The sequence below is a fragment of the Oncorhynchus masou genome, chromosome 27 (genome assembly GCF_036934945.1).
Source record: "Oncorhynchus masou masou isolate Uvic2021 chromosome 27, UVic_Omas_1.1, whole genome shotgun sequence".
Classification (NCBI taxonomy): domain Eukaryota; kingdom Metazoa; phylum Chordata; class Actinopteri; order Salmoniformes; family Salmonidae; genus Oncorhynchus; species Oncorhynchus masou.
In genome coordinates, this window is record NC_088238.1 from 24,190,536 (window position 1) to 24,208,339 (window position 17,804).

At 43.7% G+C, this 17,804-nt stretch overlaps 1 protein-coding gene across 1 annotated transcript; it reads right to left on the bottom strand.

Annotated features, from left to right (window-relative positions):
• Positions 1-219: 219 nt before the first annotated feature.
• Positions 220-16,069, bottom strand: LOC135515857 (protein mono-ADP-ribosyltransferase PARP12-like). The gene is made up of 12 exons (XM_064939645.1): positions 15,697-16,069; positions 7,244-7,379; positions 6,723-6,993; positions 5,134-5,184; positions 4,911-5,037; positions 4,551-4,716; positions 4,311-4,431; positions 3,996-4,092; positions 2,475-2,559; positions 2,180-2,310; positions 1,510-1,661; positions 220-1,368 (listed from the first exon to the last, which is right to left on the bottom strand). The coding sequence occupies exons 1-12, from the start codon at positions 15,969-15,971 to the stop codon at positions 977-979; spliced, it is 2,004 nt and encodes a 667-aa protein (XP_064795717.1). The 5' UTR covers positions 15,972-16,069; the 3' UTR covers positions 220-976.
• Between the last annotated feature and the right edge of the window lie 1,735 nt (positions 16,070-17,804).

Sequence of the window (17,804 nt, forward strand, 5' to 3'; positions counted from 1 at the left end):
CCTACTGAATAAACTCAGGTTTTCTCGGTCCAATTCTCAACTCCCCAAGATTTCAGAATGAGTGGTAACAGGTGTAGGAACTGTGCCTACCATGTTTCTGGTACCGGCTACAGTTTCACTGATTCGGACTCTAGTTCAACTGTAAATAGTGGTGAACCCTGCTCGCAGCGCCAACTGTTAGCTTCTAAATAAACAGAGTAAAAACTCACGGACGAGTAGTAAAGCTCAAACCAAGTTTATTCACCCAATGGTTCAAACAGCTGAAAGACAAAGACATTTTTACACTGTTATTTAAACCCTCCTCCTATGCCGAGTCTCCTCCCTACACATCTGGACAGCCAATAGATCACCGTTGCTAGACAGGACTTCAGTGATTCCTGTTCTTTCTCACTTCATCTGACTTGATTTCGTCCCAAATTCCTCACTTCTCCCCAACTCACGGGTGACTTGTACCAGACTGTGTCCCTTCTCCTTTCCATAGGATACCTGATGTCTAACCATAACATGTTATGACAGAATATAAATGTTCTGCATTCCCTTCCCTCCCTCAGTGACATGAATAAGGATATTTCATATTTTCAAGTTTAGAAGTCAGAACCCATCAATGCAAAGAAAACAGACTGATTATATTCATAAAATGAATGAAACCCGTAGCCGTTGAACTGATGCGCATCAGCAGATACTGTAAAAGTACTGTACTGTAAAGGTATAAAGCTTAAAATGTACACAACTACTTCATGTTGTGAGGTTTGCAATTTGCCATTATATAAAGTCAATAGCACTACAAAAATGTGTGCATTCTCGAAAACGGATAATTGCACATCTAGTAATCATAGTAAGGTGCATCCCAAGATTAGCTGTAATTTGTCAAACACAGTTAACAGAGTGCTAAATCCATTTCTCTAATTCAAGAAAGCATAAGTTTTTGCCTCAGTTTAATATCAAAGGGTTCACAGTTCACACCTCACAGTCAGCCTCAACTAATGACACATGAGTTGTCAGATTTAGGTGCAGGGGTTGGTGCTGGTCTGTATTTTGGTGCTGGTCTAGGTGTTGGAGCAGGTACAGGAGCTGGACGGTAGTATTGCTGGTAGTCTTGCGACCATGCGTCGTCATCACCATAATGGATGAGGTACTCTGGGTACACCTGGTGCTTCTCAAACACCACAAAGATGGAGGGGTTGCTGACATCATCCACACAGCTGTCGTAGAAGATGGTGTCCCCTCCGTCCTTCGAGGGGGGCCGGAGGTAGCGGGAGTGCCCTTCGGTGTAATCTCCCACCAACACACGACAGACAAACATGGACCTCATATCTGATTGGCCAGTGTAGCTGTTGGAGTATTTGGCATCCCTGGCAAAGTAACTCCCTGAAATTGGATGTTAGGAGATGAAGGGGTAAGCAGTAATCATTAATCACAGGAAAATATATTATATCAATGATATATCATCTCGCTTTATGTTAATAATGAGAAAGAAATGTAATTGCACAAGCACATGACACAGCTCACCTTTCCCATAGGCTGTTCCGTTTAGTCCACAGATCCGCCAGTCAAAGTTGTTAAGGCAGATGGCATGGAGGTATTTGGAGTCTGTGCCATGGAAAAGCTGTTTCTCCGTCACATTCCTCCCTCTGTTGTTCTTCTTCATGAGATCCCTTTGCCTTGCAATCAGAATAAAATAAAAAATTCCATTTGCCTTGCAATCAGAATTACACAAATACATCTCTTTGCCTTGCAATCAGTGTATGTCCTCTAGAATCACTGTAGACAATGTGCAGAATGTATTGGGAAAAAAATTGTATTTCTTTTGAGATGATATTTGTGACAGAAAGTTAGTCGAGAGAGAGAATGCTTGTATAATGTGCAATTATTGTGGGTGCAGCCAGGAAGTGAGCATCAAGCTGTAGCTCATCCGGCCGCGATTGGGAGTTCCGTAGGTCGGCGCACAATTGGCCCAGCGTCGTCCGGGTTTGGCCACCATTGTAAATAAGAATTTGTTCTTAACTGACTTGCATATATATATATATATATATATATATATATATATATATATAATATATATACACACACAAATACATTTCAAAAAAATATCTGCAAAAAATATGAAAAAATAAAAATATTCTAGACCATTCAATAACTGATTGTCAGTTGAAAGTGTGTGTAGTCTTAGGGAACGTACCACTGAAAGACTTCCCAAAGGGCTTTGTTCTGAATCCTCTCGATTTGGCGGATGCTGAAGCCTCTCATGGTCTTCTGAAAAAACCCTTGAATCTCCTTAAACTCCACTGACAAGCACGGAAGGTCGACTCTCTAATAGGGACATGATGGGAGACAGAGAAACTGTCATAATACACCATTAGCCTACCATGTAGGGACAGATTGGAGCAGTTATTTGCCCAGGAACAAAACAAACAGCCATCTCCATTGGTCTAAGTAGCAGGTTCCTTGCATCTGGTATGTACTGTATATAATACCTTGTATCCTGTTTCAGGAGTTTGTGCCTTGTCCCAGTGTCCTGGTAGAGCTCTGAAATTTGAGTGATTGATCGGAGCCCTTTTGCTGAAATGTAGAAGAACAATAAATATTTTCCTTGGTGCCCCGACTTCCTAGTTAATAACATTTACATGATTAGTTTAATCACGTAATAACAATTACAGAGAATTGATTTGATAAAATAACAGTCTTCACTTTAATGATGCCAAAGACACGGCATCTGACGCCATTTTAATCAGGAGAATCTCCTCTTTGTAATGATGTAAGTTTGGGCAGCGAGCTCTGCTGTCATCAAACGCTAGTCTTTAAAATGTCAGAAATCACACATTACTGTTGGAACGAGGCTGCCCCATTGTTTCTCTATGGGGAAATTGTACAAGGACATGACATGTCTGTCTACTTCCCCAAATATCTCACAATGTGTATATTTAGATTTTTTTCACATCGGACATAATTATTTTATCAGAAGAATCTCCTCTTTTTAATGATGCACCAAGTCTGGGCAGCGAGCTCTGCGGACACCGATCGCTAGACCAGAAATAGTCCGAAGTTAACATTTTTCCCTACTTCCTTGTTACGCAGATGTAAGCACACTTGACATTGATTTGTTATTTATCAGTTTTGTCCGAAGTACAGATTGTAGTTGTAAAATAAAAAGGGATACTTTCTTTGGTGCCATTTAGGGGAAATGGGATTCTAAGTATCACTTCAGTCAGAAGAGGCTTATCGAAGGTTCGTTTCAATTCATTTGCTATTCGCGCTGGTGTTCCAGCTCAGCCAAAGTTCTTTGGCCATTTACATTTACATTTAAGTCATTTAGCAGACGCTCTTATCCAGAGCGACTTACAAATTTTCAGCCTTGGGTGAATTTTTACTTATTCTATTGGCCAGCCTACCAGCAGAGCTAGCTGATAAATCGAGCTCTTGCCAAATCCAGTCAGGAGGAGAGAGAAAACATATTCTCCCCCAAGAAAATCCTTCAATGCAGATATTTGCTGTTCTTTCAATTAAGCTATTCCCTCCAGTTCTTATATAACTGCTGCTATGGCAGCATCAACACCAACCTCCAGGCGCTTCTCGTTGTCATCATAAACTAAACCACCTCCACAGATTATCAGAGGACGCTGATTGGTCCGGCCATACGGTGGAGGGAGAGGGATGTGCTCAAATGGTCTTAATCTGGTTGTTGACAGACTGTATCCGTGTGGCGAAACAGAATGTAAGCTTGCGTGATCAGGATGGTTCGTACGAGGCTATAGTGCTACGGCAAAAATCAAAATGTGCACCCAGTGGGGGCCATGGACCGAGATTGGGAAACCCTGGTCTAGCAAAGTAAACATACAAAAAACATGATTTACAGTCAGCTACTCCTCTTCTATAGACTACTTTCAAGGCAAGAGAACACACGAGGAGCCTAGTGGTGAAGTGAGTGAACAATCCCCAGGAGAGTCATATCAAGATCAAATTGATCCATACAAAAAACATTTACAGCTTCATCTTACCTGGTTTTGATAGTTTGTGCATCAGCTGAAGAGACAAACACAGGCCGTCTTCTCACAACCTTCTTGGTGCTGTACTGCTTGTTTGTTTGAATCATGTCTGAAAAGGAGCAGAACTGTTATAACAACAGACAGTTCACTTCATATTCAGATGTCATTCTCTTGCCATAGTGACTCCATCCAGAACTATCTCAATTTGTCACATACAGTAGTAGCTGTAAGAATCACTGCATATCTGTTCGTAATATACTATGTATGGTGTATATGGTTTTAAGGCTGCAGTTGGTTTATCTTGGATATCACGTCATCTGTGCTCACCTGGGAAACTGAGTTCATAGGTCTGTGACCCCGCGGTGAACTCTATCACAGCCTTGTTGTCTTCCTGGAACCTCTTCTCCAGGTCTTCACTGGTGATGGTGGCTGCCCTGTGTCCACTGATCTGTAGGGCAAGACAGAAAACATGGGGGTTATGCATTATTAGCATCATTTTGATTTAAAGAGGGACTGAACTCTGTCCTATTCAACCTTCACTATTCAACAGTGACCGTCGTCACTCACTGCTGATGCGTACTGGATCCAGTTTCCATACTCATCCTCCCAGAACCAGGCCCACTCTGTGGTGAGGATGAATATAGGCTGTAGCACAGAGGAGACGGTGGAGAGACGCCGGGCTTTGTTCAGGCCGCAGGTCATCGTATCAAAACACACAGGCGGGACTCCACGACTAGACAAGAGAGAATAAAAGACAGCGAACAATCAGCAGTCACAATAGGAGAAGCTGTATATCAAACTAACTAGAAGCGTATATGGCATTAACATCTCATCGTATTAGCAACTAGCAACATTTGCTCACCATTGACCAAGTGGCCTACGTGTTACTGTCCATTCAAGTTCATTCTTCTTAAAGGTAGAGCCCACCTGTTTGTCTTTGCTGGGTCGCAATAGTCCTTCTCAATCACCTCGTTGTCTTGTAGAGCTGTCCAGTTTAGTCCCTCCCTCACCTCCCATTGGTAGGGCATGGTAGAGTGGGCTTTAAAGCACTTATCTGAAATATGAGTAAAGTTAGGTGTTGAAGTCTTATGTTTATTAAGCTGTACGCATTGATTATTCTTAAAATTATACTTTGAAAATGCTATCTTACCACCGTGTATGCAACTGCCCTTGATGAAGTACATACATATTTCAGATTTATCTGAAAAAGAGAACAGGATATTTAATTTACCATGCCAATAGAATCAACATCTATACATTTTGATAGCTTGTGACAGGGAATGTTCATCATTCATTGGCTCTTAATACCAGTTAATAACCATGTAAATACACTGTAACTGAGCACATGAAATAGTTTCTTGCCATTACCATGATGTGGTCTGTTGGACCGCTAGCTTATGTTAATGGTGGCAATAGCAGCATCATTGTCACACCCTGACCATAGTTTATTTTGTATGTTTCTATGTTTTGGTTGGTCAGGGTGTGATCTGAGTGGGCATTCTATGTTGGATGTCTTGTTTGTCTATTTCTATGTCTGGCCTGATATGGTTCTCAATCAGAGGCAGGAGTTAGTCATTGTCTCTGATTGGGAACCATATTTAGGTAGCCTGGGTTTCACTGTGTGTTTGTGAGTGATTGTTCCTGTCTCTGTGTTTTGCACCAGATAGGGCTGTTTTCGGTTTTCGCACATTTGTTATTTTGTTAGTTTAATTGTGTATAGTTTCGTTATTTAATAAAATGAATCACAACTACGCTGCATTTTGGTCCGCTCCTCCTTCCCGCAACGAAAGCCGTGACAATCATGCTCAATCTCTTGGAGTGCCCCGAATCTGGCAAGCATAGGAGTGGGGAATAGGGGTGCTGGAGTTGCTGCAGCACCCTCCAAAAATATATAATTAGCCTACTCCTGTCTGTATAGACATTTATAAAAGCATTCAAAATAATACACCAAAGAGACGCCATTTGGGCAGCAAGCGCGCCAAATATCCAACTGCTTGTTGCGTTGTGGCCATAGAAATAGAATCAATGGAAGGGTCTTGGAACCTCTAACCCTGGCAATTTGCCTAGTAAACTCATGAGTACATTCAAGATGGCTGCCAGTCCAGACCTCAATGGACACAACCATTCTATGGGTTCTATTTCTATCATTGCAGTTGTCAGTGAAGAGCAGCTATAGGCCTTTTGTAAATGTCTAAATACAATTGCGGGGAAAATGTAGTTTGAAAAGAAAATGCCTCTTGCTGAGAAGAGAAGACTAATCTGTCTGCAGATGCTACCAAATGTTTTTTCAACAACTCCAAATAAGCGAACAGACTATTTTTTTTTTATTGGCACAAGCGAATCGGCCATCACCGGTGAGTAGCCTACGTATATTCATGCTATCTTTATCAATAGGTAAGCCAGTGCCACATTATATTTTATTTAGCAGCCTATACTCTAGCCCAGGTTCTCTTAAACCATGAGTTGGGCCCCAAAGTGGGCCCTGGTCATGTGAGAAGTGGGTTGCTGTTATGAGAATGCATCTATAATCACACACTATTTCTTCTAACACCTACAATATATTAGGAAGTAGCATTAGGTTCAACTAAATGCTATGTTCTCATAAATTATACAAACTCACTTTATTTAATTATTATTTATTGACTTATGACATGCTAATAACAGTGTAGCCCTTATCGTAACTACTCGGTGGGCCTCTGTTAGACTTGTTACTTGTGTTAGCGGTTGCATTAGCTTTACCTCTTTGATGTTGCCCTTTGCCTTGCTTGGCATGTTCTTGCTTTTGCAACCACTCCATGTTCATGTACACAGACTTCAGGGAGGCAATGAGCTCGTTGGGCACCCCTCTGTCCTGCAGGATTTTTAATGGGTGGGGTTCGTAGAAATCATGACACCTGGGACAGTTGCAGCTACCCTTGAGATACATCTCACAGATGTGGAGCCTCTTGCATGTCTCGCCATCCTGGCATTTGCCATACTCTCCAACACCGTTGTTGTAGTTGTGGCACACCTATCAGAAGGAAAATGTTTGTGTGAGAAGAAAATACACACAAACACACATGCATGCACGCACACACATACACATGCATGCATGTAGGAGTACACACACACAATATTCTGGGATATTGCATTTATATTTCTGCACACTACAGCACAAGATTGGAGGAACATGAACTTAATTTAGATCATGATCACGAAACACAAGGCCTTAAACAGACAGAATATACTTTAGCAAAGGGGCCTACTGCAGTGTTACGTACTTGTGGTAAGAAGAAGCCATCATTCTGAAGCAGCAGGGTGCACAGCTCAGATCTGTTCAGTTTCTCCAGTCCGTGTTCTTTCAGGACTCTGCTGTTGTCCCCCGAAGTCAGGTCATGGTTGAAGCGACATCCTCCTCTGTTGTCAAAAGTAAACATTTTCTTGATACACCCTTCCATCACACTGGGCACAAACTGGTTGAATCAGCGTTATTTGTCATTGTATTGTAATGTGAAATCTACGTGGAAAATACACGGAGTGTACAAAACATTAGGAACACCTTCCAAATATTGAGTTGCACCCCCTTTTGCCCTCAGAACAGCCTCACTTCGTCAGGGCATGGACTCTACAAGGTGTCGACAGCGTTCCATAGGCAGGCTGGCCAACATTCACTCCAATGCTTCCCACAGTTGTGTCAAGTTGGCTCGTTGTCCTTTGGGTGGTGGACCATTATTTCTTCTTTCTTTTTACCTCCTTTTTCTCATGATATCCAAATTACGATCCAATTAAAATCTTGTCTCATCGCTGCAACTCCGCAACGGGCTCGGGAGAGGCGAAAGTCGAGTCATGTGTCCTCTGCAACATGACCCGCCAAACCGCGTTCCTTAACACCCGCCCGCTTAACCCAGATGCCAGCTGCACCAATGTGTAGGAGGAAACACCGTTCAACTGACGACCGAAGTCAGTCTGCAGGCAGCTGGCCCGCCTGTCACATCTGCTCCGGCAATGCCCTCTACTGCTCATCCTGTGTCTCCTTGACCTGCTGCCACTCCCCCAGTACTCTCTCCATCTCCATTGCTCTGTGTGTGTGTGTGTGTGTGTGTGTGTGTGTGTGTGTGTGTGTGTGTGTGTGTGTGTGTGTGTGTGTGTGTGTGTGTGTGTGTGTGTGTGCGATTGTGCGATTGTGTGGGCGGTGACAGGTGTGCTGGAGTCAGACCAGATCCCCACCAGCTGCAGCCTGTTCCAGAATCAAGATCTCTAGAAATACTCAGCCCAGCCACTTCCACGCTGCCAGATCGTAATCTCTGATCAGTCAGTCTACATTTCTAGCCGTTTGTTACTATTCAGATCCTGTTATCCTGTTGTGCCTGTTTTCCTTGCCTGTCACTGTTTTCCTTTCCGCTACAGTCCTGCACGCTCTGACTCTGGTCCCTGTATCCACGTCTTGTCATCTTTCTACTCGGCCCTGGATTCCCCACTCTACTACTCCCTTGGATTCCCCTCCGGACCTGCTTACCCTCTCAACCATTTGCGCTCCAGCCTCAGCCTCCGCACCAGGTTTCCAGCAACCCGCCCGAGCTTCCCCTAACCTCCACTCCATCTCCCCACTGTGTTTCAATAAATACTTTGGTTACTTCATCCCAGTCTCCTCATCTGAGTCTGCTCTTGTGTTCCCCTGTTCCACTCCACATAACACCGCCACAGAGTCGCTAAAGCACCTGGCCAAACCCTCCCATAACCAGGACAACGCTGGGCCAATTGTGCACCGACCTATGGGACTCCCGGTCACAACCGGGTGTGACACAGCCTGGGATCGCCCTGAGTCTGTAGTGACACCTCATAGACCGCTGCGCCACTCGTGAGGCGGTGGACCATTCTTGATACACACGGGAAACTGTTGAGCATAAAAAACCCAGCAGCGTTGCAGTTCTTGACACATTCAAACCGGTGCACCTGGCACCTACTACCAGGCCCCGTTCTAAGGCACTTAAAAAATCTTTTGTGTCAAGCCCATTCACCCTCTGAATGTCACACATACACAATCCATGTCTCGAGGCTTAAAAATCCTTCTTTAACCTGTCTCCTCCTCTTCATCTATACTGATTGAAGTGGGTTTGACAAGTCAATAAGGGATCATAGCTTTCACCTGGATTCACCTTGTCAGTCTATGTCATGGAAAAAGCAGGTGACCCTAATGTTTTGTACACTCAGTGTACATGTTACGATATTGTGTCTACATGTAGGTGAAGGAGTCAAGCGCAGGAGAGCAGAGATGTCCGAGTAGCGTTTTTTAATAGGCAAGTCTACAAAAACATATAGGTCAGGTACAATACCAAAATAAACTCTCTCGACAAAAGAGAAACCAGTTACTCACGGAAGGAGGAAAAAACAACGCTCCTAGAACTTATACACACTCTGTATATTATGTGAAAATAAACAGGCACAACCTCAACAAGCAACATAACATCAATGATCCCGCACAAACCTAAGCAGGCAACAGGGGTAATTATACACACAGAAATTAAAGCAAATGAAACCAGGTGTGAAAGAACCAAAGACAAAACTAACAGAAAAAGAAAAAGGATCGTTGATGGCTAGTAGGCCGGCGACGCCGACCGCCGAGCACCGCCCGAACAGGGAGAGGAACCACCTTTGGTGGAAGTCGTGACAGTACATTTGATTTGAAAAGTTTTTGAGGGTGAAATTTCCACATAGACAAAGCTTGTATAAAATATGATGAATTTGTACCTTTGAAATCATGTCAGATCTTCAACGTTATATCCAATATCAGATTTTAAAAAACAGACTGGGCAGCATCTCCTACTGGGTAATGTCACGCCCTGGTCGAAATATATTATGTTTATTCTTCATTTATTCGGTCAGGCCAGGGTGTGACATGGGTTTTGGTATGAGGAGAAGCAACAGCAGCAGCAGGAGCAACAATATCGGGACTACACTACTTGGGAGGAAATAGACAGGTGGGCGGTCGACCCAGGGAGAGTGCCGGAGCCCGCCTGGGATTCACTGGAGCAGTGCGAAGAAGGTTATAGGAGAATGGAGATGGCGAAGCAAGCACGGCGGCGCGGAAGGAAGCCTGAGAGTCAGCCCCAAAAATTTCTTGGGAGGGGGCTCACAGGGAGTATGGCTACGCCAGGTAGGAGACCTGCGCAAACTTCCTGTGCTTACCGGGGGGCTAAAGAGACCGGGCAGGCACCGTGTTATGCTGTGGAGCGCACGGTGTCTCCAGTGCGGGTGCATAGCCCGGTGCGGTATATACCAGCTCCTCGTATTGGCCAGGCTAGAGTGGGCATCGAGCCAGGTAAAGTTGGGCAGGCTCGGTGCTCAAGAGCTCCAGTGCGCCTGCACAGTCCGGTCTATCCAGTGCCACCTCCACACACCAGTCCTCCGGTGGCAGCTCCCCGCACCAGGCTTCCTGTGCGTGTCCTCGGCCCAGTACCACCAGTGCCAGAACCACGCATCAGGCCTACAGTGCGCCTCGCCTCTCCAGCGCTACCGGAGCCTTCCTCCTCTCCTGCGATGTCGGAGCCTCTCGCCTCTCCAGTGCTGCTGGAGTCTCCCGCCTGTTTAGCGCAGCCAGAGCCTTTCTCCTCTCCTGCGCTGCTGGAGTCTCCCGCCTGTTCAGCGCAGCTAGAGCCTTCCTCCTCTCTTGCGCTGCTGGAGTCTCCTGCCGGTTTAGCGCAGCCCGAGCTGTCCGTCTACATGGAGCAGCCAGAGCTGTCAGTCTTCATGGAACAGCCAGAGCTGTCAGTCTGCATGGAGCAGCCGGAGCTGCCAGTCTGCATGGAGCTGCCAGTCTGCAAGGAGCTGCCAGTCTACAAGGAGCTGTCAGTCTGCAAGGAGCTGTCAGTCTGCAAGGAGCTGTCAGTCTGCAAGGAGCTTTCCGTCTGCATGGAGCTGCCAGGCTGCAAGAAGCCGCCAGAGCTGTCAGTCTACATGGAACAGCCAGAGCCCCCAGTCAGCATGGAGCAGCCAGATCTGCCAGTCAGCCAGACTCTTCCAGATCCGCCAGTCAGCCAGACTCTTCCAGATCCGCCAGACTCTTCCAGATCTGCCAGTCAGCCAGACTCTTCCAGATCCGCCAGTCAACCAGATTCTTCCAGATCTGCCAGTCAGCCAGGATCTGCCAGAACCGTCAACCAGCCAGGATCTGCCGGATCCAACTACCTGGCTGAGCTTCCTCTCAGTGCTGGGCTTCCTCTCATTGCTGGGCTTCCTCTCAGTGCTGGGCTTCCTCTCAGTCCCGAGCTTCCCCTCAGTGCTGAGCTGCCCCTCAGTGCTGAGCTGACCCTCTGTCCCGATCTGCCCCTCTGTCCCGAGCTGCCCCTCTGTCCCGAGCTGCCCTTCAGTCCCGAGCTGCCCCTCAGTCCCGAGCTGCCCCTCAGTCCCGAGCTGCCCCTCAGTCCCGAGCTGACCCTCTGTCCCGAGCTGACCATCAGTCCAGTGGTGTTCTGGGTGAGGACTACTAGGCCATGGTCGGCGGCGAAGGTGGACTATCCTAGGACGCGAGGAGGGGGGACTAAGACATTTATAGAGTGGGTTCCACGTCCCGCGCCAGGGCCGGAGCCGCCACCATGGACAGACGCCCACCCGGACCCTCCCTATTGTTTTGATGTGCGTCCGGGAGTACGCACCTTAGGGGGGAGGTTCTGTCACGCCCTGGTCGAAATATATTATGTTTATTCTTCATTTATTCGGTCAGGCCAGGGTGTGACATGGGTTATTGTGGTGTGTTTTTGTCTTGTTTTTTTTTTGGGATGTCTAGCGTTAGTTTATGGCTGCCTGAGGCGGTTCTCAATCAGAGTCAGGTGATTATCGTTGTCTCTGATTGGGAACCATATTTAGGCAGCCATATTCTTTGTGTGTTTCGTGGGTGATTGTCCTTAGTGTCCTTATTCCTGTCTCTGTGTTAGTTTACACAAGTATAGGCTGTTTCGGTTTTCGTTACGTTCATTACGTTCTTTTGTTTTGTAGTATTTGTATTGATTCGTGTTTACGTTTGTTCATTAAACATGGATCGCAATCTACACGCTGCATTTTGGTCCGACTCTCCTTCACCGCATGAAAACCGTTACAGGTAATTGATTTACAGCTCCCCTTTGGTCTCCCAAACAGGATTTTAACCAAGCCCAGCCCTGATATTTGTCACTGACTACAACCAATGTTCTATTGTGAGAATTATTATTAAGAGAATTAATAACCAAATAGATTTACTGTTGCTATCGAAGTCATTCCAAAGTGCGGTTGCAGCAGCTCCTCGCAAGCACAGCGCTGTTTATGACTTCAAGCCTATCAGCCTAATGGCTGGTGTAACGAATGTGAAATGGCTAGCTAGTTAGCTGGGTGTGCGCTAATACTGTTTCAAACGTCACTCACTTTTAGATTTAGAGTAGTTATTCCCCTTGCGCTGCAAGGACCACGGCTTTTGTGGAGCAATGGGTAACGATGCTTTGAGTGTGGCTGTTGTCGATGTGTTCCTGGTTCAAGCCCAGGTAGGGGCGAGGAGAGGGACGGAAGCAATACTGTTACACTGGCAATACTATAGTGCCTATAAGAACATCCAATAGTCAAAGATATATGAAATACAAATGGTATAGAGAGAAATAGTCCTATAAATACTATATTAATTACAACCCAAAACCTCTTACCTTGGAATATTGAAGTCTCATGTTAAAAGGAACCACCAACTTTCATATGTTCTCAAGTTATGAACAAGGAACTTAAACGTTAGCTTTTTACATGGCACATATTTTACATGGCACATATTACTTTCTTCTCCAACACTTTGTTTTTGCATTATTTAAACCAAATTGAACATGTTTCATTGTTTATTTGAGGCTAAATTGATTTTATTGATGTTTTATATGAAGTTAAAATAAGTGTTAATTCAGTATTGTTGTAATTGTCATTATTACAAAAAAATAAATAATAATAATTATAATAATAACAATAATCGGCCGATAAATCGGTATCGGCTTTTTTGGTCCTCCAATAATCGGTATTGGTATCGGTGTTGAAAAATCATAGTCGGTCGACCTCTAGCTAAAAGAGCAAGGATTTCCTTGTTACTAATGCCAATTCTAAAGTATAGTTTTAACAGTCATCTTCAAATGTGGCACACACAGCAACAGGCAGCCATGGAGGCATGCAATTAATAACATGAATATTCATGAAATGTATGTTTTCAAAGTACTATCCGTGCAAATCAAAGTGCCACCACCATCACCATTTTTCTTCTCTCTTCACTTGGCCCTAAAACTAGGCTACAGATTATATATTTTTTGCCTGGGTTAGGCCCAACATGTTATCTAATTGCAAATACCTAATAGAGCCCCACAGTGGAGGTGTCATTATACCCCCCCCCCCAAAAAAAACAGGCGATCAAACAGGGAAATAGTTCTTCCAACATTAATTTATCCCATATGGAGTTTTAGAAACACTTAAAATAAGGGCTGTGTTTTGTTACGGCTCACCCTGGGGTGACATTTTGATAACCATGTAAATCTCTCTCAGAGAAGGTGACTTTTATCAATATATTTGGCCCTATTTACTCTCATATTCGAAAATGCTAATTAGCATCAAAGTCGACATCATGCAGGACTACAAATCCCAGCAAACTCCTGCACATCATCTTGAGCTGACGCCTTTGCGAACAGGTATTGTGTCAATTTAAAACTTACACAAGACAGTTCACAGAATTGTCAATTTAAAAGAAATGTAGCCAATGTATTCATTAGTAAATTTAGCTAACATTAGATAGTTAATCCAGAGATTCTTACCTTTGCCTCGATTCGGCAGTCTCGTCCAGATCATCATGGCATTTGTAGTTCCTTATAATAGCCAAGTTAGCAGCTAATTAGCATTTCATTTTTTTTGGGGGGGGGGGGTAAATACAGGGGAATATATTGATAAAAGTCACCTTGTCCTAGAGAGATTTACATGGTTATCAAAATGTCACACCAGGGTAAGCCTACACAGAACACAGCCCTTATTTTAAATGTTTCTAAAATCCCCTATAGGAAAAATGTATGGTGGAAATTTTACTGTGACCTGCTGCTGACTATCAGTCAGTGAGCAGGTTGTTACTGAGTGAGTGGTGGGAAGGGGTGCGTGTGTGTGTTGAGAGCACTAGTTGAGAGAGCACTGCAGCAGGCAGCTGAGTCATGGTGACAGAGCAGCACACGCACACATTGTGACAACTTTTTACCAGTTGTTGTAGGTAGGTTATTTGGATTAGTCATTATGGACACACCTATTTCCAAATCCTTTTCCATAAAACATATTAATGTGCAAGAAGTGAAATGACGGAGACAAAGCATTGGAAAACGACTTTAGGCACACTAGAGTGCTTTAGATAGTTGGTTTAACGTAAACTGCATTCTAATGTTGACTTTTCTTAGGGAAAACCAAATCAAGCAAAGGGTTTTACGCATGCGCAGTCCTTGGGTCTCGAGTGCTGTGCAAGTGGAAATTTGAAATGGAAGTTATGGAATTCCCTTACGTGCTTCTATTGTAGGACAACGTGACATTAAATGTGGAGAATGATAGATAGATTTGTATATGTTGGCCATCAAGTAGGCTATTTATTTCTATGCCATTGTAGGCTACTCTAGCCTACCATTTGATACAATAAACACGTTGAAATTACGATATCACTTGAGTCAATGCAAATCAATTTGTGCCACTTGTGTTGCCTACCTGGAGCTGAAAAACATATTTAATAAATAGCCTATAACTTCAGTTTGTTGTTGTAGCCTTGTGTTATTATGCAATTATTAATGGCAATGTTAAATTAATTAAATTGGAAGTTATCAATTGTGATCATGGTCACAGCTCAATGTCAGTTTCATTGTGGACTTTCCCAGAAATTAGATGTAGGTGGCCTATCAGGGGCTATGGGCTACCTGTATCTAGTTCAGCAAACCATGGCAAAGTTGAATTGCAATTATAAACCCTGTGTTTAGTCAGTAGCCTATTCCTATTGAAACAACAAGTCAAGCTCGCAAATAGGCAATTTATAACAGTTGGTAGTCTTAACATCTGGCACATAATCACGGCACAATTGCTAGAAAATAGTTTTACAGAGATGTTGAGATCCTCTGTATAACTTTCATCACTCAAACTCTCCTGTCAGAGTTATCTATAGTTATGCACAAATTGGATTTATTTATAGTCCTGAATGCTGATTGGCTGACAGTCGTGCTATATCAGACTGTATACCACGGTTATGACAAAACATTAATTTGTACTGCTCTAATTACATTGGTAACCAGTTTATAACAGCAACAAGGCACCTCAGGGGGTTGTGGTAGGCCTTAATGGCCCAACTGGCAGCAACGGTTGTTGTTTATTGGCTCCCCAAAGTTTTCTGAGCAAAAAAAAACAAATATATATATTTTTTAATGATTTGTTTATTTATTTTTTTACATAAAAGACTAATAACACCAGCAGATTAGCTCCAATTGATTTTAATTTCAGAAATCTGTTCCCAAGTATTCCCACGCATAATAGGAGAGACACTTGATCGTCAACAAATGTGTGGGATACTTGCGGTCAATTTGCAGTAAAAGTATTTGTAATTATGATCCCTGCCATAAAGTAAAGGGAAATGCTATGTGCCAAAAGTTCCCCAGAGCGGGCCTTGTGGTTAAAATAACGTCACCAACAAACGATTATAACAACAGTAACACAATTGCGAAGCATTGAAGTTCCATACCTTCTCCGACTGAACGGGCAATCTCCAAGCAGGAATCGTTTACAACAATGTAAATTTCGGCATCCCTGACAATCGCTGGATCTGCACAGTCGAACTCCAGTCCTGGCTAACACCTTTTGCTCTCCGTCAAAAACAACTAAACAAAATTTAGCTTGATTCGTAATTACATCCCGCACCGAGACGGGCAAGTCACTGTAAAAATTCGCATCTAATTCATTGACGTTCATTGATCCATGGTTAGCACAAATAACTTTAGTTATAGTCGATTCCGTCATTTCTTCAACCCGTTAAACAACGGTATATTCTTTCCAATTGGTTCAGGAACACTGACAAGAACACTATCTGTTTAGAAGGGAGCTGGTGAGTGAATCGAAACTGAAACTTAGCATAACCTTTATGATCTTTCCTTCTTCTGCAAATGCAATAAAGCCTTCATATTGCACAAAATAATTAGCAAGATCTTGACACTAGCCAATGTGTTATATACTATTTATATAAATAGGCCTGGAATCTTTATCATTGGAACGTAAATATGGAGGTCTACTACCGCCTGTCTACTGTAACAAATACCAACTATGCCCAGTAGATGTCAGATGCATCCCATCCAAACTCTAGGCCTAGGGGAAATTCATGTCAGTCAAATCACTTTGAGTGATCAGAATTTTTTAACATGTCATTATCAATATATTGCCATGAATTTGTTGTAATGTCCATCCTTTACATGTCTGAATCATTTTTATAGTGTAATGCTGCATACTACGTGAGTGTAAGTGGAGGTTGTGGAGGGAAGGATGACTCATAATAATATCTGGAATGGAATAGTATCAAACATGTGGTTGATACCATTCTATTGACTCCATTCCAGCCATTATTATGAGCCGTCCTCCCCTCAGCAGCCTCCACTGGTGATTGTGCTGCTGTTACCATATGCCAGCGAGTTACACACTACACTCACGGCTGCACAGCAGGATTGAAACCCTCTCATATTACATTGGTGGCAGAGGTGGGATCGCCCCTGTTGCCTGGCTTATGTTGTAAGTGTACCATTGAGTGCCGTTTTGGGCTTCATGCAAAAGTACACATAGGGAGAGTAGGGCCAATTAGCCGATATTAAGCATATAATATCCTACATCAATGGTACTCAACTCTTACCCTATGCGGTTCGGAGTCTTCTGGTTTTCAGTCTGCTGGTTTTTTCCACCTAGTAATTAATTCCCAGGTCTAAATTAGTTTTTTAATATTTTTTTTAACTCGGCAAGTCAGTTAAGAACACATTATTATTTACAATGACCACCTACCGGGGAGCAGTGCCTTGTTCAGGGGCAGAATAGCAGATTTTTACCTTGTCAGCTCATGGATTTGATCCAGCAACCTTTTGGTTACTGGCCCAACGCTCTAACCACTAGGTCACAACACTAGGCCTGTGCAACAAGGGGGCTGGACTCAATGCTGGAAATTCACGTCATTTCGCCGTTTACACATCAAAGTCAATGAGCAGCACCACAGAGATGTCCACCTTTTAGTGCAGTCTTTCAGGAAGATAATTAAATCAGTCCCGATTAGAGAGGAAAAATTAAAAAATGCAGTGGAACTGGCTTCGAGGTCCCGAGTTTAGTTTGAGGGGCCTATGTGGCCCCTGGGCCACTAATTTACATTTTTATTGGGCCCACTTTTGATGGCAATGAATGGACATCTCATTCCACAGAGGGCCGAGTGTCTGCAGGTTTGAGTTTTTTCCTTTCAATTAAGACCTAGACAACCAACAACTCAAGTACAAGGGTGAAGCGAAAACATGCAGACACTCGGCCTTCCCTGTGTAAATATAATCTGCAATATCCAGATATGGGGTATCCCTTTAAGAGAGTAGTGGCTACAGAAGAGTCTGGCTGCAGGGTAGACTTAAGTGTGTTTCCTGAATATTATTATTTAATTTGCTCCCTGGATCTCGTAGGCGTCTCTTTCTAGCAATGAACAATTTGGAGATCTTTCTCCCGAATAAGAAACCCCTACGAAACTCGGGAAGCCAATAAGATAATTCTACACAAGGAACGCCTTTTTATCTAGGCTGCAATCAAACCCTCTGCAACAAGGGGGCTGGGCTCAATGCT

What these genes read in the sequence shown, in the direction of transcription:
- LOC135515857 (XM_064939645.1), bottom strand. Translation starts at nt 15,971, where the DNA reads ATGACGGAATCGACTATAACTAAAGTTATTTGTGCTAACCATGGATCA. An exon ending in ATGGCTTCTTCTTACCACAA is followed by an intron (nt 6,994 to 7,243) that starts GTACGTAACACT and finishes TCCTTCTGATAG; the next exon opens with GTGTGCCACAACTACAACAA. An exon ending in GGGCAGTTGCATACACGGTG is followed by an intron (nt 5,038 to 5,133) that starts GTAAGATAGCAT and finishes CTCATATTTCAG; the next exon opens with ATAAGTGCTTTAAAGCCCAC.